Source organism: Glandiceps talaboti, chromosome 1, assembly GCF_964340395.1.
Source record: "Glandiceps talaboti chromosome 1, keGlaTala1.1, whole genome shotgun sequence".
In the NCBI taxonomy this organism is placed as follows: domain Eukaryota; kingdom Metazoa; phylum Hemichordata; class Enteropneusta; family Spengelidae; genus Glandiceps; species Glandiceps talaboti.
In genome coordinates, this window is record NC_135549.1 from 2,995,485 (window position 1) to 3,013,467 (window position 17,983).

Genomic DNA, 17,983 nt, shown 5'->3' on the forward strand with positions numbered 1-17,983 from the left:
TATACAAATGAGTTTATATTATAATTGTGCCAGGAACACCTGATCCTTGTTCAACCAATCCTTGTCAACATGGAGGAACCTGTATTGGTAATACAGATGGTAGTTCCTTCTTCTGTCAGTGCAACAATGCCTGGGAGGGTACACATTGTGAAATCGGTGAGTTATTACATTCCACAAGATTTCATTCTTGTAGATTTTGTAAAATTTTAAATTAGTGTCAGAGTTCTTGAGAATTCTTGAGGATTTTAATGTATGTGGCTGATAAACATTTTCTAAATGCAATGTTATTTTCTTTCTTCAGTCTCTCCTGTTGTACCCGATACCCCACCACCAACACATGGACCACCTGACATTGGACCATGTCAATCCTCACCATGTGCCAGTGATTCAACCTGTGTTAGCAGTACAGACAATACAGCTTATTTCTGCGTGTGTCCAGTAGATAAACAAGGAAAACATTGTGAAGATGGTAGGTAGAACATCTGTTTAACTAGCAGTGCCTTGTGACATGAGAGCAACGTCTTGCAAATGAGACATCCAAACTGACAACTGTCAATATGTACATGTATACCACACAACCCTGCACACTACCTGCACATCATTTTGCTGCGTATGATGCTATATGAATTGAAATGATTGATATGGTTGTGTGCATGCATATGACTTGAAGAGTGTTAATTTACAACCTTAACTTCAAATTTTTGTAATATTGGGAAAGAATTGTTTGTGTGATTCTGAACAAGCTTACTTTAGCATTCAAATTATGAACATTTATAAAAATAACAGTTAATAAGTTACGATTGTTTACTGTATACTGCAGATATAACACCAGACAATCCATGTGCTTCGTTACCATGCCAACATGGACCATGTGTACAAACCCAGGATGTGTATTTCTGTATCTGTGACATGGGATGGGAAGGACAAAACTGTGAAACAAGTTAGTTTTATTCATCTAATAAACTCTTTACATTGTCAATAACAAATTTTCAGAAAACATTCTATGATATTAATTTTCCACACAGAAGATTGTGACTATTAACTAATTCAGTACAAAAAAACAGCTTAAATGTTCAACTAGTTTTGATCATTTTTAGGATTAACTCTTGTCTGTAAAGTTATGTTTACACTACCATCCATATGAAGTTCCATCAAACTGAGGCTTCATAAGTATGTTGTATTCTTGATAATTCATCCAACTCATCAATAATGATTTAATATGTGAGAGTTAATGTTCATGGACTCTGGGTTCATACTTACTAGTAATTTCTACTCACAGAGTAAAAAAATGATTTAATATGCTGCTTAAAGCCATAATATTTTTAACTGATTGCTTCATGACTTGCATTTTATGACAAATGTAAATGTTTCAATGTTTAAAGATAAAATTTTCCATATATGTACAGTTTATATAGCATTTAAGCTTAGCATTTGTAATATGTACTTTAAAAGACATCAAGAATCATTGTGACTTTGTTAATAGGGATACCAGAAGAACCTAGTCCATGTGAGTCGTCACCATGTAAACATGGCGGTACATGTGTTAGTAGTGGCGCTGCATCTGGATATCAGTGTCTGTGTGTAGATGGCTCTACAGGAAGCAACTGCGAAACATGTATGTTACAAATATATTACAGTCCACAAGAATAACAAAATAACAACATGTGCAGTCCTACATTCATTTAGGCAATTAGGGAGATTTGGTCAGTTTAAAAACCACACAGAACTATGTACCAGTGTCTTGTGTAATACAGCTTCATATACCACTAGTATCTTGTACCATATAAGACATTTTTTTAATGTTGAAAGTTGTGATGTTTTCAACAGCAATGTTCAGTTCAAATACCAAAGTAGTTAAATCACACATGTATGGTTAAGATTTTTTTTTACTATTGCTTGTACACATAACCTTACATTCAATATACTACAAGTAGGTAAAACTATACTTTCGTAAAGTACAATGTGTATTAGCTGATATTGTGGATTATATAATATGTAATGAGGTAATAGTTCATATAACAGCACCCACCCTCAACCTTCATGTCATCTTGAGTCATCCATGCTCATCCAGGCATGTATGATATCATGTCACAGTATTACACAATATGTAATACCTGATAATGACCCATTTGGCATTAAGTTGATAACAACAATTTAGAATATTAATGAAATTAATAACACATTTTAAATTTATAGTAACTGATCCAACTGAGTGGCCATGTTCATCTTCACCATGTCTAAACCATGGCACCTGTGATGGTGATAGTGCCATCTACACATGTCTCTGTCCACAGGGATATCAGGGAACACATTGTGAAGAAAGTAAAACAAGTTGTATGATATACTATTTACTTGTATAGAAGGAGGCTGTTTGACTAAAGCAGTATTATAATATCTATCATTTCAGCTTCAAGAGTTTTAGTTAGTGTCCAATCAATGCCACATCATTTCTTTGAGCAATGTTACCCCCCCAACCCCTCCCTGAGCCATTGATTATCTAACACTATAGTATAATTTCTTTGAGCCATGTGAAACCTCCACCACCCTCTTAATTAACTTATACTGCATATATGCATTATAAACATTATTTAGTAAGTTTCTAATGCAGAAAGTCACATTGGTCATTGGTGAAAATGTCTTTGGGAAAGTGCCTTTGCCTTTCATGTAGAAAGTTACCATGATTGTGGATCTGTACCAAAGTATCATGTCAATTTTCAAAATTTGTTCTAGATTAAAATGACAAACAAGTGTCGTAACTAGTATATTGTAAGGAGTTTTGTCACATGGTAAACTCAAAAGTGTGCACAACTCCACTATTTGTTGTGGTTAAAGAAAACTATATACATGGTCGATCCTGGTATAATGTATAATGTCCCATCATACATTGTAATTCTTCAGAAACTAAGAGGAATTCTGATATTTTCCTTTTCAGTTGTACCAGATGACCCCTGTTCATCCTTTCCATGTGAGAATGGCGGTACCTGTATGTCCTCTGATACCAGCTTTGGTTTCAGCTGTGAATGTTCAGATGGATGGACAGGACAAATTTGTGAAACAAGTAAGAACCCTATAAAGGGGAAATAGAGACATTTTAATAAACTATGGAGTCTGGAGAGTCATTTCTATATTACTTGTCCTCTACAGCTGTGACTGTTATCAATCCATGTCTAAGTACTGATTCTATTGTCCTCTACAGCTGTGACTGTTATCAATCCATGTCTAAGTACAGATTCTATATTACTTGTCCCCTACAGCTGTGACTGTTATCAATCCATGTCTAAGTACAGATTCTATATTACTTGTCCTCTACAGCTGTGACTGTTATCAACCCATGTCTAAGTACTGATTCTATATTGTCCTCTACAGCTGTGACTGTTATCAACCCATGTCTAAGTACTGATTCTATATTGTCCTCTACAGTTGTGACTGTTATCAACCCATGTCTAAGTACTGATTCTATATTACTTGTCCTCTACAGCTGTGACTGTTATCAATCCATGTCTAAGTACAGATTCTATATTACTTGTCCCCTACAGCTGTGACTGTTATCAACCCATGTCTAAATACTGATTCTATATTACTTGTCCTCTACAGCTGTGACTGTTATCAATCCATGTCTAAGTACAGATTCTATATTAATTGTCCCCTACAGCTGTGACTGTTATCAACCCATGTCTAAGTACAGATTCTATATTAATTGTCCCCTACAGCTGTGACTGTTATCAACCCATGTCTAAGTACTGATTCTATATTACTTGTCCCCTACAGCTGTGACTGTTATCAATCCATGTCTAAGTACAGATTCTATATTACTTGTCCTCTACAGCTGTGACTGTTATCAATCCACGTCTAAGTACAGATTCTATATTACTTGTCCCCTACAGCTGTGACTGTTATCAACCCACGTCTAAGTACTGATTCTATATTACTTGTCCTCTACAGCTGTGACTGTTATCAACCCATGTCTAAATACTGATTCTATATTACTTGTCCTCTACAGCTGTGACTGTTATCAATCCATGTCTAAGTACAGATTCTATATTAATTGTCCCCTACAGCTGTGACTGTTACCAACCCATGTCTAAGTACAGATTCTATATTAATTGTCCCCTACAGCTGTGACTGTTATCAACCCATGTCTAAGTACTGATTCTATATTACTTGTCCCCTACAGCTGTGACTGTTATCAACCCATGTCTAAGTACTGATTCTATATTACTTGTCCCCTACAGCTGTGACTGTTATCAACCCATGTCTAAGTACTGATTCTATATTACTTGTCCTCTACAGCTGTGACTGTTATCAACCCATGTCTAAGTACTGATTCTATATTACTTGTCCCCTACAGCTGTGACTGTTATCAATCCATGTCTAAGTACAGATTCTATATTACTTGTCCTCTACAGCTGTGACTGTTATTAACCCATGTCTAAGTACTGATTCTATATTGTCCCCTACAGCTGTGACTGTTATCAACCCATGTCTAAGTACTGATTCTATATTGTCCTCTACAGCTGTGACTGTTATCAACCCATGTCTAAGTACTGATTCTATATTGTCCCCTACAGCTGTGACTGTTATCAACCCATGTCTAAGTACTGATTCTATATTACTTGTCCTCTACAGCTGTGACTGTTATCAATCCATGTCTAAGTACTGATTCTATATTACTTGTCCCCTACAGCTGTGACTGTTATCAATCCATGTCTAAGTACAGATTCTATATTACTTGTCCTCTACAGCTGTGACTGTTATCAATCCATGTCTAAGTACAGATTCTATATTACTTGTCCTCTACAGCTGTGACTGTTATCAACCCATGTCTAAGTACTGATTCTATATTACTTGTCCTCTACAGCTGTGACTGTTATCAATCCATGTCTAAGTACTGATTCTATATTACTTGTCCCCTACAGCTGTGACTGTTATCAACCCATGTCTAAGTACTGATTCTATATTACTTGTCCCCTACAGCTGTGACTGTTATCAACCCATGTCTAAGTACTGATTCTATATTACTTGTCCTCTACAGCTGTGACTGTTATCAACCCATGTCTAAGTACTGATTCTATATTACTTGTCCCCTACAGCTGTGACTGTTATCAATCCATGTCTAAGTACAGATTCTATATTACTTGTCCTCTACAGCTGTGACTGTTATTAACCCATGTCTAAGTACTGATTCTATATTGTCCCCTACAGCTGTGACTGTTATCAACCCATGTCTAAGTACTGATTCTATATTGTCCTCTACAGCTGTGACTGTTATCAACCCATGTCTAAGTACTGATTCTATATTGTCCCCTACAGCTGTGACTGTTATCAACCCATGTCTAAGTACTGATTCTATATTACTTGTCCTCTACAGCTGTGACTGTTATCAATCCATGTCTAAGTACTGATTCTATATTACTTGTCCTCTACAGCTGTGACTGTTATCAATCCATGTCTAAGTACTGATTCTATATTACTTGTCCTCTACAGCTGTGACTGTTATCAACCCATGTCTAAGTGCTGAGTCTATATTGTCCTCTACAGCTGTGACTGTTATCAACCCATGTCTAAGTACTGATTCTATATTACTTGTCCTCTACAGCTGTGACTGTTATCAACCCATGTCTAAGTACTGATTCTATATTACTTGTCCCCTACAGCTGTGACTGTTATCAACCCATGTCTAAGTACTGATTCTATATTGTCCCCTACAGCTGTGACTGTTATCAACCCATGTCTAAGTACTGATTCTATATTGTCCCCTACAGCTGTGACTGTTATCAACCCATGTCTAAGTACTGATTCTATATTGTCCCCTACAGCTGTGACTGTTATCAACCCATGTCTAAGTACTGATTCTATATTACTTGTCCTCTACAGCTGTGACTGTTATCAACCCATGTCTAAGTACTGATTCTATATTGTCCCCTACAGCTGTGACTGTTATCAACCCATGTCTAAGTACTGATTCTATATTACTTGTCCTCTACAGCTGTGACTGTTATCAATCCATGTCTAAGTACTGATTCTATATTACTTGTCCCCTACAGCTGTGACTGTTATCAATCCATGTCTAAGTACAGATTCTATATTACTTGTCCTCTACAGCTGTGACTGTTATCAATGCATGTCTAAGTACAGATTCTATATTACTTGTCCTCTACAGCTGTGACTGTTATCAACCCATGTCTAAGTACTGATTCTATATTACTTGTCCTCTACAGCTGTGACTGTTATCAATCCATGTCTAAGTACTGATTCTATATTACTTGTCCCCTACAGCTGTGACTGTTATCAACCCATGTCTAAGTACTGATTCTATATTACTTGTCCCCTACAGCTGTGACTGTTATCAACCCATGTCTAAGTACTGATTCTATATTACTTGTCCTCTACAGCTGTGACTGTTATCAACCCATGTCTAAGTACTGATTCTATATTACTTGTCCCCTACAGCTGTGACTGTTATCAATCCATGTCTAAGTACAGATTCTATATTACTTGTCCTCTACAGCTGTGACTGTTATTATCCCATGTCTAAGTACTGATTCTATATTGTCCCCTACAGCTGTGACTGTTATCAACCCATGTCTAAGTACTGATTCTATATTGTCCCCTACAGCTGTGACTGTTATCAACCCATGTCTAAGTACTGATTCTATATTACTTGTCCTCTACAGCTGTGACTGTTATCAACCCATGTCTAAGTACTGATTCTATATTACTTGTCCCCTACAGCTGTGACTGTTATCAATCCATGTCTAAGTACAGATTCTATATTACTTGTCCTCTACAGCTGTGACTGTTATTATCCCATGTCTAAGTACTGATTCTATATTGTCCCCTACAGCTGTGACTGTTATCAACCCATGTCTAAGTACTGATTCTATATTGTCCCCTACAGCTGTGACTGTTATCAACCCATGTCTAAGTACTGATTCTATATTACTTGTCCTCTACAGCTGTGACTGTTATCAATCCACGTCTAAGTACAGATTCTATATTACTTGTCCCCTACAGCTGTGACTGTTATCAACCCACGTCTAAGTACTGATTCTATATTACTTGTCCTCTACAGCTGTGACTGTTATCAACCCATGTCTAAATACTGATTCTATATTACTTGTCCTCTACAGCTGTGACTGTTATCAATCCATGTCTAAGTACAGATTCTATATTACTTGTCCTCTACAGCTGTGACTGTTATCAATCCATGTCTAAGTACAGATTCTATATTAATTGTCCCCTACAGCTGTGACTGTTATCAACCCATGTCTAAGTACTGATTCTATATTACTTGTCCCCTACAGCTGTGACTGTTATCAATCCATGTCTAAGTACAGATTCTATATTACTTGTCCTCTACAGCTGTGACTGTTATCAACCCATGTCTAAGTACTGATTCTATATTACTTGTCCTCTACAGCTGTGACTGTTATCAATCCATGTCTAAGTACTGATTCTATATTACTTGTCCCCTACAGCTGTGACTGTTATCAACCCATGTCTAAGTACTGATTCTATATTACTTGTCCCCTACAGCTGTGACTGTTATCAACCCATGTCTAAGTACTGATTCTATATTACTTGTCCTCTACAGCTGTGACTGTTATCAACCCATGTCTAAGTACTGATTCTATATTACTTGTCCCCTACAGCTGTGACTGTTATCAATCCATGTCTAAGTACAGATTCTATATTACTTGTCCTCTACAGCTGTGACTGTTATTAACCCATGTCTAAGTACTGATTCTATATTGTCCCCTACAGCTGTGACTGTTATCAACCCATGTCTAAGTACTGATTCTATATTGTCCTCTACAGCTGTGACTGTTATCAACCCATGTCTAAGTACTGATTCTATATTGTCCCCTACAGCTGTGACTGTTATCAACCCATGTCTAAGTACTGATTCTATATTACTTGTCCTCTACAGCTGTGACTGTTATCAATCCATGTCTAAGTACTGATTCTATATTACTTGTCCTCTACAGCTGTGACTGTTATCAATCCATGTCTAAGTACTGATTCTATATTACTTGTCCTCTACAGCTGTGACTGTTATCAACCCATGTCTAAGTGCTGAGTCTATATTGTCCTCTACAGCTGTGACTGTTATCAACCCATGTCTAAGTACTGATTCTATATTACTTGTCCTCTACAGCTGTGACTGTTATCAACCCATGTCTAAGTACTGATTCTATATTACTTGTCCCCTACAGCTGTGACTGTTATCAACCCATGTCTAAGTACTGATTCTATATTGTCCCCTACAGCTGTGACTGTTATCAACCCATGTCTAAGTACTGATTCTATATTGTCCCCTACAGCTGTGACTGTTATCAACCCATGTCTAAGTACTGATTCTATATTGTCCCCTACAGCTGTGACTGTTATCAACCCATGTCTAAGTACTGATTCTATATTACTTGTCCTCTACAGCTGTGACTGTTATCAACCCATGTCTAAGTACTGATTCTATATTGTCCCCTACAGCTGTGACTGTTATCAACCCATGTCTAAGTACTGATTCTATATTACTTGTCCTCTACAGCTGTGACTGTTATCAATCCATGTCTAAGTACTGATTCTATATTACTTGTCCCCTACAGCTGTGACTGTTATCAATCCATGTCTAAGTACAGATTCTATATTACTTGTCCTCTACAGCTGTGACTGTTATCAATGCATGTCTAAGTACAGATTCTATATTACTTGTCCTCTACAGCTGTGACTGTTATCAACCCATGTCTAAGTACTGATTCTATATTACTTGTCCTCTACAGCTGTGACTGTTATCAATCCATGTCTAAGTACTGATTCTATATTACTTGTCCCCTACAGCTGTGACTGTTATCAACCCATGTCTAAGTACTGATTCTATATTACTTGTCCCCTACAGCTGTGACTGTTATCAACCCATGTCTAAGTACTGATTCTATATTACTTGTCCTCTACAGCTGTGACTGTTATCAACCCATGTCTAAGTACTGATTCTATATTACTTGTCCCCTACAGCTGTGACTGTTATCAATCCATGTCTAAGTACAGATTCTATATTACTTGTCCTCTACAGCTGTGACTGTTATTATCCCATGTCTAAGTACTGATTCTATATTGTCCCCTACAGCTGTGACTGTTATCAACCCATGTCTAAGTACTGATTCTATATTGTCCTCTACAGCTGTGACTGTTATCAACCCATGTCTAAGTACTGATTCTATATTGTCCCCTACAGCTGTGACTGTTATCAACCCATGTCTAAGTACTGATTCTATATTACTTGTCCTCTACAGCTGTGACTGTTATCAATCCATGTCTAAGTACTGATTCTATATTACTTGTCCTCTACAGCTGTGACTGTTATCAATCCATGTCTAAGTACTGATTCTATATTACTTGTCCTCTACAGGTGTGACTGTTATCAACCCATGTCTAAGTGCTGAGTCTATATTGTCCTCTACAGCTGTGACTGTTATCAACCCATGTCTAAGTACTGATTCTATATTACTTGTCCTCTACAGCTGTGACTGTTATCAACCCATGTCTAAGTACTGATTCTATATTACTTGTCCCCTACAGCTGTGACTGTTATCAACCCATGTCTAAGTACTGATTCTATATTGTCCCCTACAGCTGTGACTGTTATCAACCCATGTCTAAGTACTGATTCTATATTGTCCCCTACAGCTGTGACTGTTATCAACCCATGTCTAAGTACTGATTCTATATTACTTGTCCTCTACAGCTGTGACTGTTATCAATCCATGTCTAAGTACTGATTCTATATTACTTGTCCCCTACAGCTGTGACTGTTATTAACCCATGTCTAAATACTGATTCTATATTACTTGTCCTCTACAGCTGTGACTGTTATCAACCCATGTCTAAGTACTGATTCTATATTACTTGTCCCCTACAGCTGTGACTGTTATTAACCCATGTCTAAGTACAGATTCTATATTACTTGTCCCCTACAGCTGTGACTGTTATCAACCCATGTTTAAGTACTGATTCTATATTGTCCCCTACAGCTGTGACTGTTATCAATCCATGTCTAAGTACTGATTCTATATTGTCCTCTACAGCTGTGACTGTTATCAATCCATGTCTAAGTACTGATTCTATATTGTCCTCTACAGCTGTGACTGTTATCAATCCATGTCTAAGTACTGATTCTATATTGTCCTCTACAGCTGTGACTGTTATCAACCCATGTCTAAGTACTGATTCTATATTGTCCTCTACAGCTGTGACTGTTATCAACCCATGTCTAAGTACTGATTCTATATTACTTGTCCTCTACAGCTGTGACTGTTATCAATCCATGTCTAAGTACTGATTCTATATTACTTGTCCTCTACAGCTGTGACTGTTATCAACCCATGTCTAAGTACAGATTCTATATTACTTGTCCCCTACAGCTGTGACTGTTATCAATCCATGTCTAAGTACTGATTCTATATTGTCCTCTACAGCTGTGACTGTTATCAACCCATGTCTAAGTACTGATTCTATATTACTTGTCCCCTACAGCTGTGACTGTTATTAACCCATGTCTAAGTACAGATTCTATATTACTTGTCCCCTACAGCTGTGACTGTTATCAACCCATGTTTAAGTACTGATTCTATATTGTCCCCTACAGCTGTGACTGTTATCAATCCATGTCTAAGTACTGATTCTATATTGTCCTCTACAGCTGTGACTGTTATCAATCCATGTCTAAGTACTGATTCTATATTGTCCTCTACAGCTGTGACTGTTATCAATCCATGTCTAAGTACTGATTCTATATTGTCCTCTACAGCTGTGACTGTTATCAACCCATGTCTAAGTACTGATTCTATATTGTCCTCTACAGCTGTGACTGTTATCAACCCATGTCTAAGTACTGATTCTATATTACTTGTCCTCTACAGCTGTGACTGTTATCAATCCATGTCTAAGTACTGATTCTATATTACTTGTCCTCTACAGCTGTGACTGTTATCAACCCATGTCTAAGTACAGATTCTATATTACTTGTCCCCTACAGCTGTGACTGTTATCAATCCATGTCTAAGTACTGATTCTATATTGTCCTCTACAGCTGTGACTGTTATCAACCCATGTCTAAGTACTGATTCTATATTACTTGTCCTCTACAGCTGTGACTGTTATCAACCCATGTCTAAGTACTGATTCTATATTGTCCTCTACAGCTGTGACTGTTATCAACCCATGTCTAAGTACTGATTCTATATTACTTGTCCCCTACAGCTGTGACTGTTATCAATCCATGTCTAAGTACAGATTCTATATTACTTGTCCTCTACAGCTGTGACTGTTATCAACCCATGTCTAAGTACTGATTCTATATTGTCCCCTACAGTTGTGACTGTTATCAACCCATGTCTAAGTACTGATTCTATATTGTCCTCTACAGCTGTGACTGTTATCAACCCATGTCTAAGTACTGATTCTATATTACTTGTCCCCTACAGCTGTGACTGTTATCAACCCATGTCTAAGTACTGATTCTATATTACTTGTCCCCTACAGCTGTGACTGTTATTAACCCATGTCTAAGTAATCCCTGTAAAAACGGTGGAATATGTATATACCAACAGACAGAAAGTACTTACATCTGTCAATGTATTGACAACTTGCAAGGAACTCATTGTGATGTGGGTAAGTAGTTAAGTCTTACACCTGGAAAGAAAATATTTGCTAGTCAGTGCTTGATGCAAAAATAAAAGAGTCATATCAGTCACTTGAAAATACGTACAGGCTCATTTAAATGTAGTTGTTAGTTGAAATGTTTGGCTTTCTTCAAATTTTCAACCACACATTTGAGATCATTTTAATATTCTATTCTATTCTATTCTATTTTATACTATTCTATTCTATTATATATGTTCTATTCTTTTCAAAGTCTATTCTGTTCTAATCCATTTTATTGCTTTATTTTATGCTTTAATAGACTAATATATTCTATTCTATTCCATTCTATTGTGTTCTATTCTATTCAAAATCTATTCTATTCTAATACATTTTATTTGCTTCTATTCAATGCTAATTCTATTCTATTCTATTCCTAGACTGTTCTATGAATAATCTGTTTTCCATTATATAATTACAACAGCTCCATCTGAAGACTGCAACAAGGAGTTCAACTTGGGCACAGGTGAAGTAGCTAGAGTGACATCTCCTAATTATCCCAACAACTACCCAGACAATGCACACTGTACATGGATCGTGCGTACTCAAGAAGGCCATACATTGAAAGTGATAGTTAATGACATGAATACAGACTGCAGTGTTGATATGGTCAAACTAGGATTTGGTGATGATCCCAATAACCCTAATTCATTGGAAATGAGTGAATCTGGTTCTGACTTGATTCATCCTTTTGTAGTGGATGATAATGAACTTTGGATGACCTTTGATTCTGACCCAAGTACTAGCAAGAAGGGATTTTCAATTGACATCCAAGACTTACCAAAAGGTGAGTGTGTCATAGTAACAAATGATAAGTATAGAAGGACCTTCCAAATCGTTAACATTTTGTCATAACTACAAGTGATATCAGGACATGTTTGGGATAAGTCAAGGTAACCAAATGATAAGTATATTGTGTCATGTAACAAGTGTTAATAACTGATGTATGACATAATTTAAGACTCACCAAATGATAGGTATATGTTGTCATGGTAACAAGTGTTGATATAAGGGATATTTGAGATAGGTTGAAACTTTACCAAATGATAGATATGTTTTCATGGTAACGAGCATGACAACTGATGCATGAGATAAGTTGAAACTTACCAAGTGATAAGCATATGTTGTCACGGTAACAAGTGTTGATAACTAGTGTATGAGATAAATTGAGTTCCTATGCCATTGGAGCGCCCCCAGTGACTGATAGTTGTACACTAGCACCTACACCATTGGAGCACCCCGAATGACTGACTAGTCTACACAGCACCTACACTATTTGAGTGCCGTATTGTTTGTTTTGTCTTTATAACCTATCACATGTACTAAATATCTAGTCATCTTCTTTCCCACTCATTACAATAACAGAAACTTGTGGTCAATACGTATGTTATAATGGTGGAGGTTGTGTTATGACTGGAGGCCAAAAAAAGTGTGTCTGCACTGATGGATGGACTGGAGAGTTCTGTGAGGATGGTAAGTATATATAGAAATGTTACAGTCAAAATAGTTGATAAATTCCATATGCTATGGATAGCCACAACAAAATGACTTGAAAATATACATTTGGGAAATTGGTTGTGTTCACTACTTTAAAATAATTTGTCAACACTGTACTTCTAAAAGTTCATCTCTGGCTCCATCAATAGAAAGCAGACACTGTTAACAGATGTATGCAAGTCATTATGTCCAAGACTAACATAAAGATCATAACATTAAATGTGTTCTGTAGAAGCATTTGATTTATAGTTTAACTGATTCAGCTCTTGGTTCTGTGCAGCTATTTGTAGTCAATACAGATGCAAGGATCCCAGCATAATGCACTTTACACTTCTGAATTGGAATACAGTTCACCTTTTGATTCCACTCACTTAGGCAAAGTATACACCAGGTACATTATATCCTTTGGAAAGCATAATTTTATAATATTCTGGGTGGTTTCACCGACTTATCATGGTTTTCTTCCTTGTAGATATTGATGAATGTGAGAATTCACCTTGTGAAAATGGCGGTGATTGTGTTAATGGTAACAATGAATTCCAATGTACATGTAGTCCAGAGTGGTCCGGAGAAACATGTGCTGAACCTGCATCAGGTAATTTGGATATCATACGATGATTCCCATTTGTCCCAAAAGTAATAGTTGACCAATCACAGCTAAAGATGTCAGATATTCACAAATCACAAATAGTGTTACAATGATGAAGGTGATAGGGATACTAGTAATCTTTAAAAGGTATAGGCTAACTTTGCCAAAATAAACGGTTGTGCATAGTCCCACTTCGTGTCATTAATAAAAGGTTGGGGGCAAATATACAAAGCTGTTATACATCACACATACATATATCATAGAGTATGACCAGGGGAAATATTCACTACATAAAATGTAAAACAATTGAAGTTGTCACTTTGCAGCATTCATATTTGAACATGAATTTCATTTTTTTCAATTCTTTTGAAAATTCTCCCCATTTCACCTAGCAGGTGTTGATGTAATCTATTCACTCATGTACATTGGGAATTTTCAGTTTTTCCATGGACATTTGAACAGATTTGGGTAAAAATTCTGTCCTCTTCCATGTATGTGCAAGCAATGACAGTTGATAACCCAGAAGATTTGCATATAAACTCAAGTCAAAATATCTGCTAAACAGTATCAAAGATATATTTGATGGTATATGGCCTGACATGTTGTATTATACAGGAAAACAAGGAGATGACCCATCCCCAGCTGAAGATTCCTCACTGGAATGGTATTGGATTATGATGGTCACTGCTCTTAGTGGTTTAGTGGCTGGGGTTGGTGGCTACTTGGCATATAAACAGTATCAGGCAAGGTAAGTGTTATTATAGGTTTGTATTTATATGCTAGTGGATATGTTGGTGGGAAGAAGGTTAGCGAGCAATATTTGGTTATGTGGTTGTCAAATGGCTGTGTTTGTTTGTTTGTGCGTGCGTGCGTGCGTGTGTGTGCGTGTTTGTGTATATTTGTGTGGGGCGGACAGGGTGATAATATAATATTTGGCACACTAACTTTGTCAGGCAAGACAAATGTTGATATTTGGGTTGGAGGGGGTCATACAGACAGCAACAAGCAAGATTATTATCTGGCATTTTAGTCTTATAGTGATCACTCTTTGCAGTAGGTATATACATGTATGAGGCATGGGCATGGTTATCATTATTTAAAAAATAAACATCCATGTGCCAACAGATGTGTTTACTTTGAAATTGTTGTTTTTATATGTAGTAGCTAGGTTCATAGAGTTATTTGAAGTAAAACCTGTGACAATAAAATAGTGTTGTACGAGTCAAACTTTACCCAAAACTGACTTGGTATGAACAAAATGAAAAAATAGTACAAAGCAGATACTTTATTTACATGTTATTTACATTTATAAACATTGAATGAAGTTGAATGTGCAGACACTTGAGGAAAACTTGCTATCTAAGATGCCACCCTACTGTGGGTGTAATTACATCAACATTCATTGAAAGCTTAATCAACATGTTACAACAACAGTCTTAATATGTGTCTTGGTCTTTGCTTATAGCTTGTTTTCTGTAGTAGTACTGCTTGTAATAAAAGCCACTTTCCATAGTAGTATTTTTTTTTCACATAATTAATTTCACTTCCCTTCAAGCATTGTGTTTGTCTTTATTCTAATTTCAGAAAGCAAGCAAAGAAATCAAACATACGAAACACTGATTTACTTCAGTCTTTGAAAGTAAATAATGGTGAATTACCACCTGTAGACAGATATGGTTTTACATCACCTGAAGAAATGGGGTAAGTAATATTTATCTGTGAATTAACATCTCTTGTATTGTTTTGAACCTCTAGCTGATACTCACTATTTACTAATCCTTGTAGTAACTTTCTGTGATGTAGTAGACTGTACTAAGAGTATGGACATAGTCATAAAAAACAAATCAATTTTTTGAAAGATTTAAAAAGTAGTTATTTGAAAAGTATTAATTAAACGCAATATATGGTATTATGAATATAATAAAGAAAATTACGCCCAGATCAATTGTTCTTGATGACTTTTAATGTGAAATATCAATTCTGATATGGGATGTTAAACGTCATGATATTCATGTTAAACATCTTGTGTCACGTTACGGAAACTGCACTCACAGCGATATGATGAATGAATAGGTGATATCAGGTTATAACCTCTTATTAGCTCTGTTGATATAGATATATCCTAAAGCGTGAGTAAAGTACACTGTAGTATTACACTGTATATACATGAACTTCTGAAAGAAAATTGAACCCTTCACTCTCCTTGTGATATCATTTTCCTGTGAGAGAAAAACTACTGAAAAGTTTAATGTATAGGAAACCTCAGATTAGTGGTCTGAGAGGGAACTAAGTTGATATTGTTATATATATTTTGTAATGTTTACTTCCATATCTGTATCCAAATGTTTATTACAGTGTACTTCCATGAAATGAATGGAATACATTGTGCAAAAAGCTTTAAATCTAACATCTATGCATTTCAACAGGAAGAAAACAAGTTGATTTTTTTACATTCTCAATGAAATTGTGGCATTGTTATTGGAACATTGACGAATGTATCTCTTGATAAATTATTGTCAACCACTGCTTCGTGTTACAGAATTAGTATTTTTGCCCTATAAAGACAACCACTTACAAATAATTGTTTTTATCTGTTTAGTTCCCAGGCCATTGTCATAACTGCATAAAGATGAACACTTACAAAAAATCGTTTTTGTCTGTTTAGTTCCCAGGCCACTGTAAGTCAAGTCAACAGCTATGAAAACCCATGGCCAAAAAGTACTGAAGAGTTTGGAGACCTCCACAAAACAGAAATTTAACATTCTTAGCATCTTCATGTGTATGTAAATAATATTAAATAATGAATGGAATTTACCTACAAATATTTGAGTGACATTCAGAATATAATATTTATAATTAATATATAATTATTAAATTGAGACTAGAGTGTTACATTGGATTTGAAAAACAAAAAGATATCTTTGCTAATTTTAATACAAAACAAGTACAAAGTATTAAAAATAATATTTGCTACAACAATCTATGTATAAGACAGCTTTGTTGATTTTTTGTAAAATCCTGTAGTTTCCAATTGGTTAGATAAATGAACTGCATTTATTGATGTAACTTTTACAATTTTTTGAAGATCTTCGGAAAAAAAAATATAGTCATGTTCTATTTTTAAGTTTTAGTTGATGAATTTAGAATGTTTGCATCATCCACAGAATATTGTGTGTAATCATAGCCCAGAGACCATGGCTATGTGGCGTGACATACTGGCTCAACTTTGTCAAGCTAGATTAGCCAAATCCCTAGGTGTGAATAACATTATTACGCCAAATAGCCATCTCTTGGCTAGCTTTTAACTTTCCTTTAATGAACTTTGAGATGTATAATATTGAGAATTCACTTAATAGCCCTGTAGTGGTAACATGTTACCGGTACTATTTATCACTAATTTGTACCTGCTGTAAAATACACCAAAGATTTACTGGAGGTTAAATCCCAGTATTACAGTTGAATTAACCTGTCTACTACTCAGTATACACTGATTGTGTGCTGTATGCATGAATAAACTGAATATTCAATCATTTTGTCAATAAATTCTAGATCCATGGGTGGGTGACAGTGATCACTAGGTAATGTTCTTCACCATGTACAATAAAATTATAATAGGTGGAAGTAAGATAAAATATTATGAACAAATTGTTGACAGAAACAGTGAGAGTATAGTTATGATACACAATGGCTTGATTTGATTTGAGTTTGGAGAAAGAATGGTGTTATATTGGTCACATTTATTTTGACCTCTCTAGTTTGTTTTTTAATGTACCTAGAGGTAATTTTGGAGACAAGTTGTCTAAATGAGCTATTAATAAAAATGTGAATGATATATCCAGGGGATATGACCTCATAGAGATTATGAGAACAATAGTATTGATATAATAAACTATGTAGTTGACCTTGGTGGTAGTGATTTGTATTTTCTAAAGTCATTGTATTTCAACTATTGAATTCAAATAAAGTACTGTCATTGTTTGTGTAATGGTGTGAAGGTCATTTACATACAATTGAACAATTACAGCCAGTGATGTTAGATCCAGTGAGTTATTTCAAATACTCTGCTGCAAGGACAAATTTTATTATTTATACTCTTCCAATTGCTCAAGAAGAGGAGAATGGGATTACACGAAAAAAAATGTCTGTGACGATAGCATAGTGAGAGAAGCAGAAAATCACTTGGGTTAATGTAGTTTTGGC

The 17,983-nt window shown here is 35.9% G+C and overlaps 1 protein-coding gene across 1 annotated transcript in view; it reads left to right on the plus strand.

Moving 5' to 3' along the window:
* Positions 1-16,542, plus strand: part of LOC144443275 (uncharacterized) — a 52,209-nt gene extending 35,667 nt beyond the window's left edge. Inside the window, exons 62-74 of the mRNA XM_078132717.1 lie at positions 34-156; positions 302-469; positions 821-940; positions 1,484-1,615; positions 2,197-2,322; positions 2,933-3,058; positions 11,539-11,667; positions 12,122-12,484; positions 13,063-13,170; positions 13,667-13,789; positions 14,399-14,531; positions 15,368-15,484; positions 16,449-16,542. Of these exons, the coding sequence (XP_077988843.1) occupies positions 34-156; positions 302-469; positions 821-940; positions 1,484-1,615; positions 2,197-2,322; positions 2,933-3,058; positions 11,539-11,667; positions 12,122-12,484; positions 13,063-13,170; positions 13,667-13,789; positions 14,399-14,531; positions 15,368-15,484; positions 16,449-16,542 (1,862 nt within the window). The remainder of the gene's footprint in view (positions 1-33; positions 157-301; positions 470-820; positions 941-1,483; positions 1,616-2,196; positions 2,323-2,932; positions 3,059-11,538; positions 11,668-12,121; positions 12,485-13,062; positions 13,171-13,666; positions 13,790-14,398; positions 14,532-15,367; positions 15,485-16,448) is intronic.
* The last annotated feature ends 1,441 nt before the right edge of the window (positions 16,543-17,983 follow it).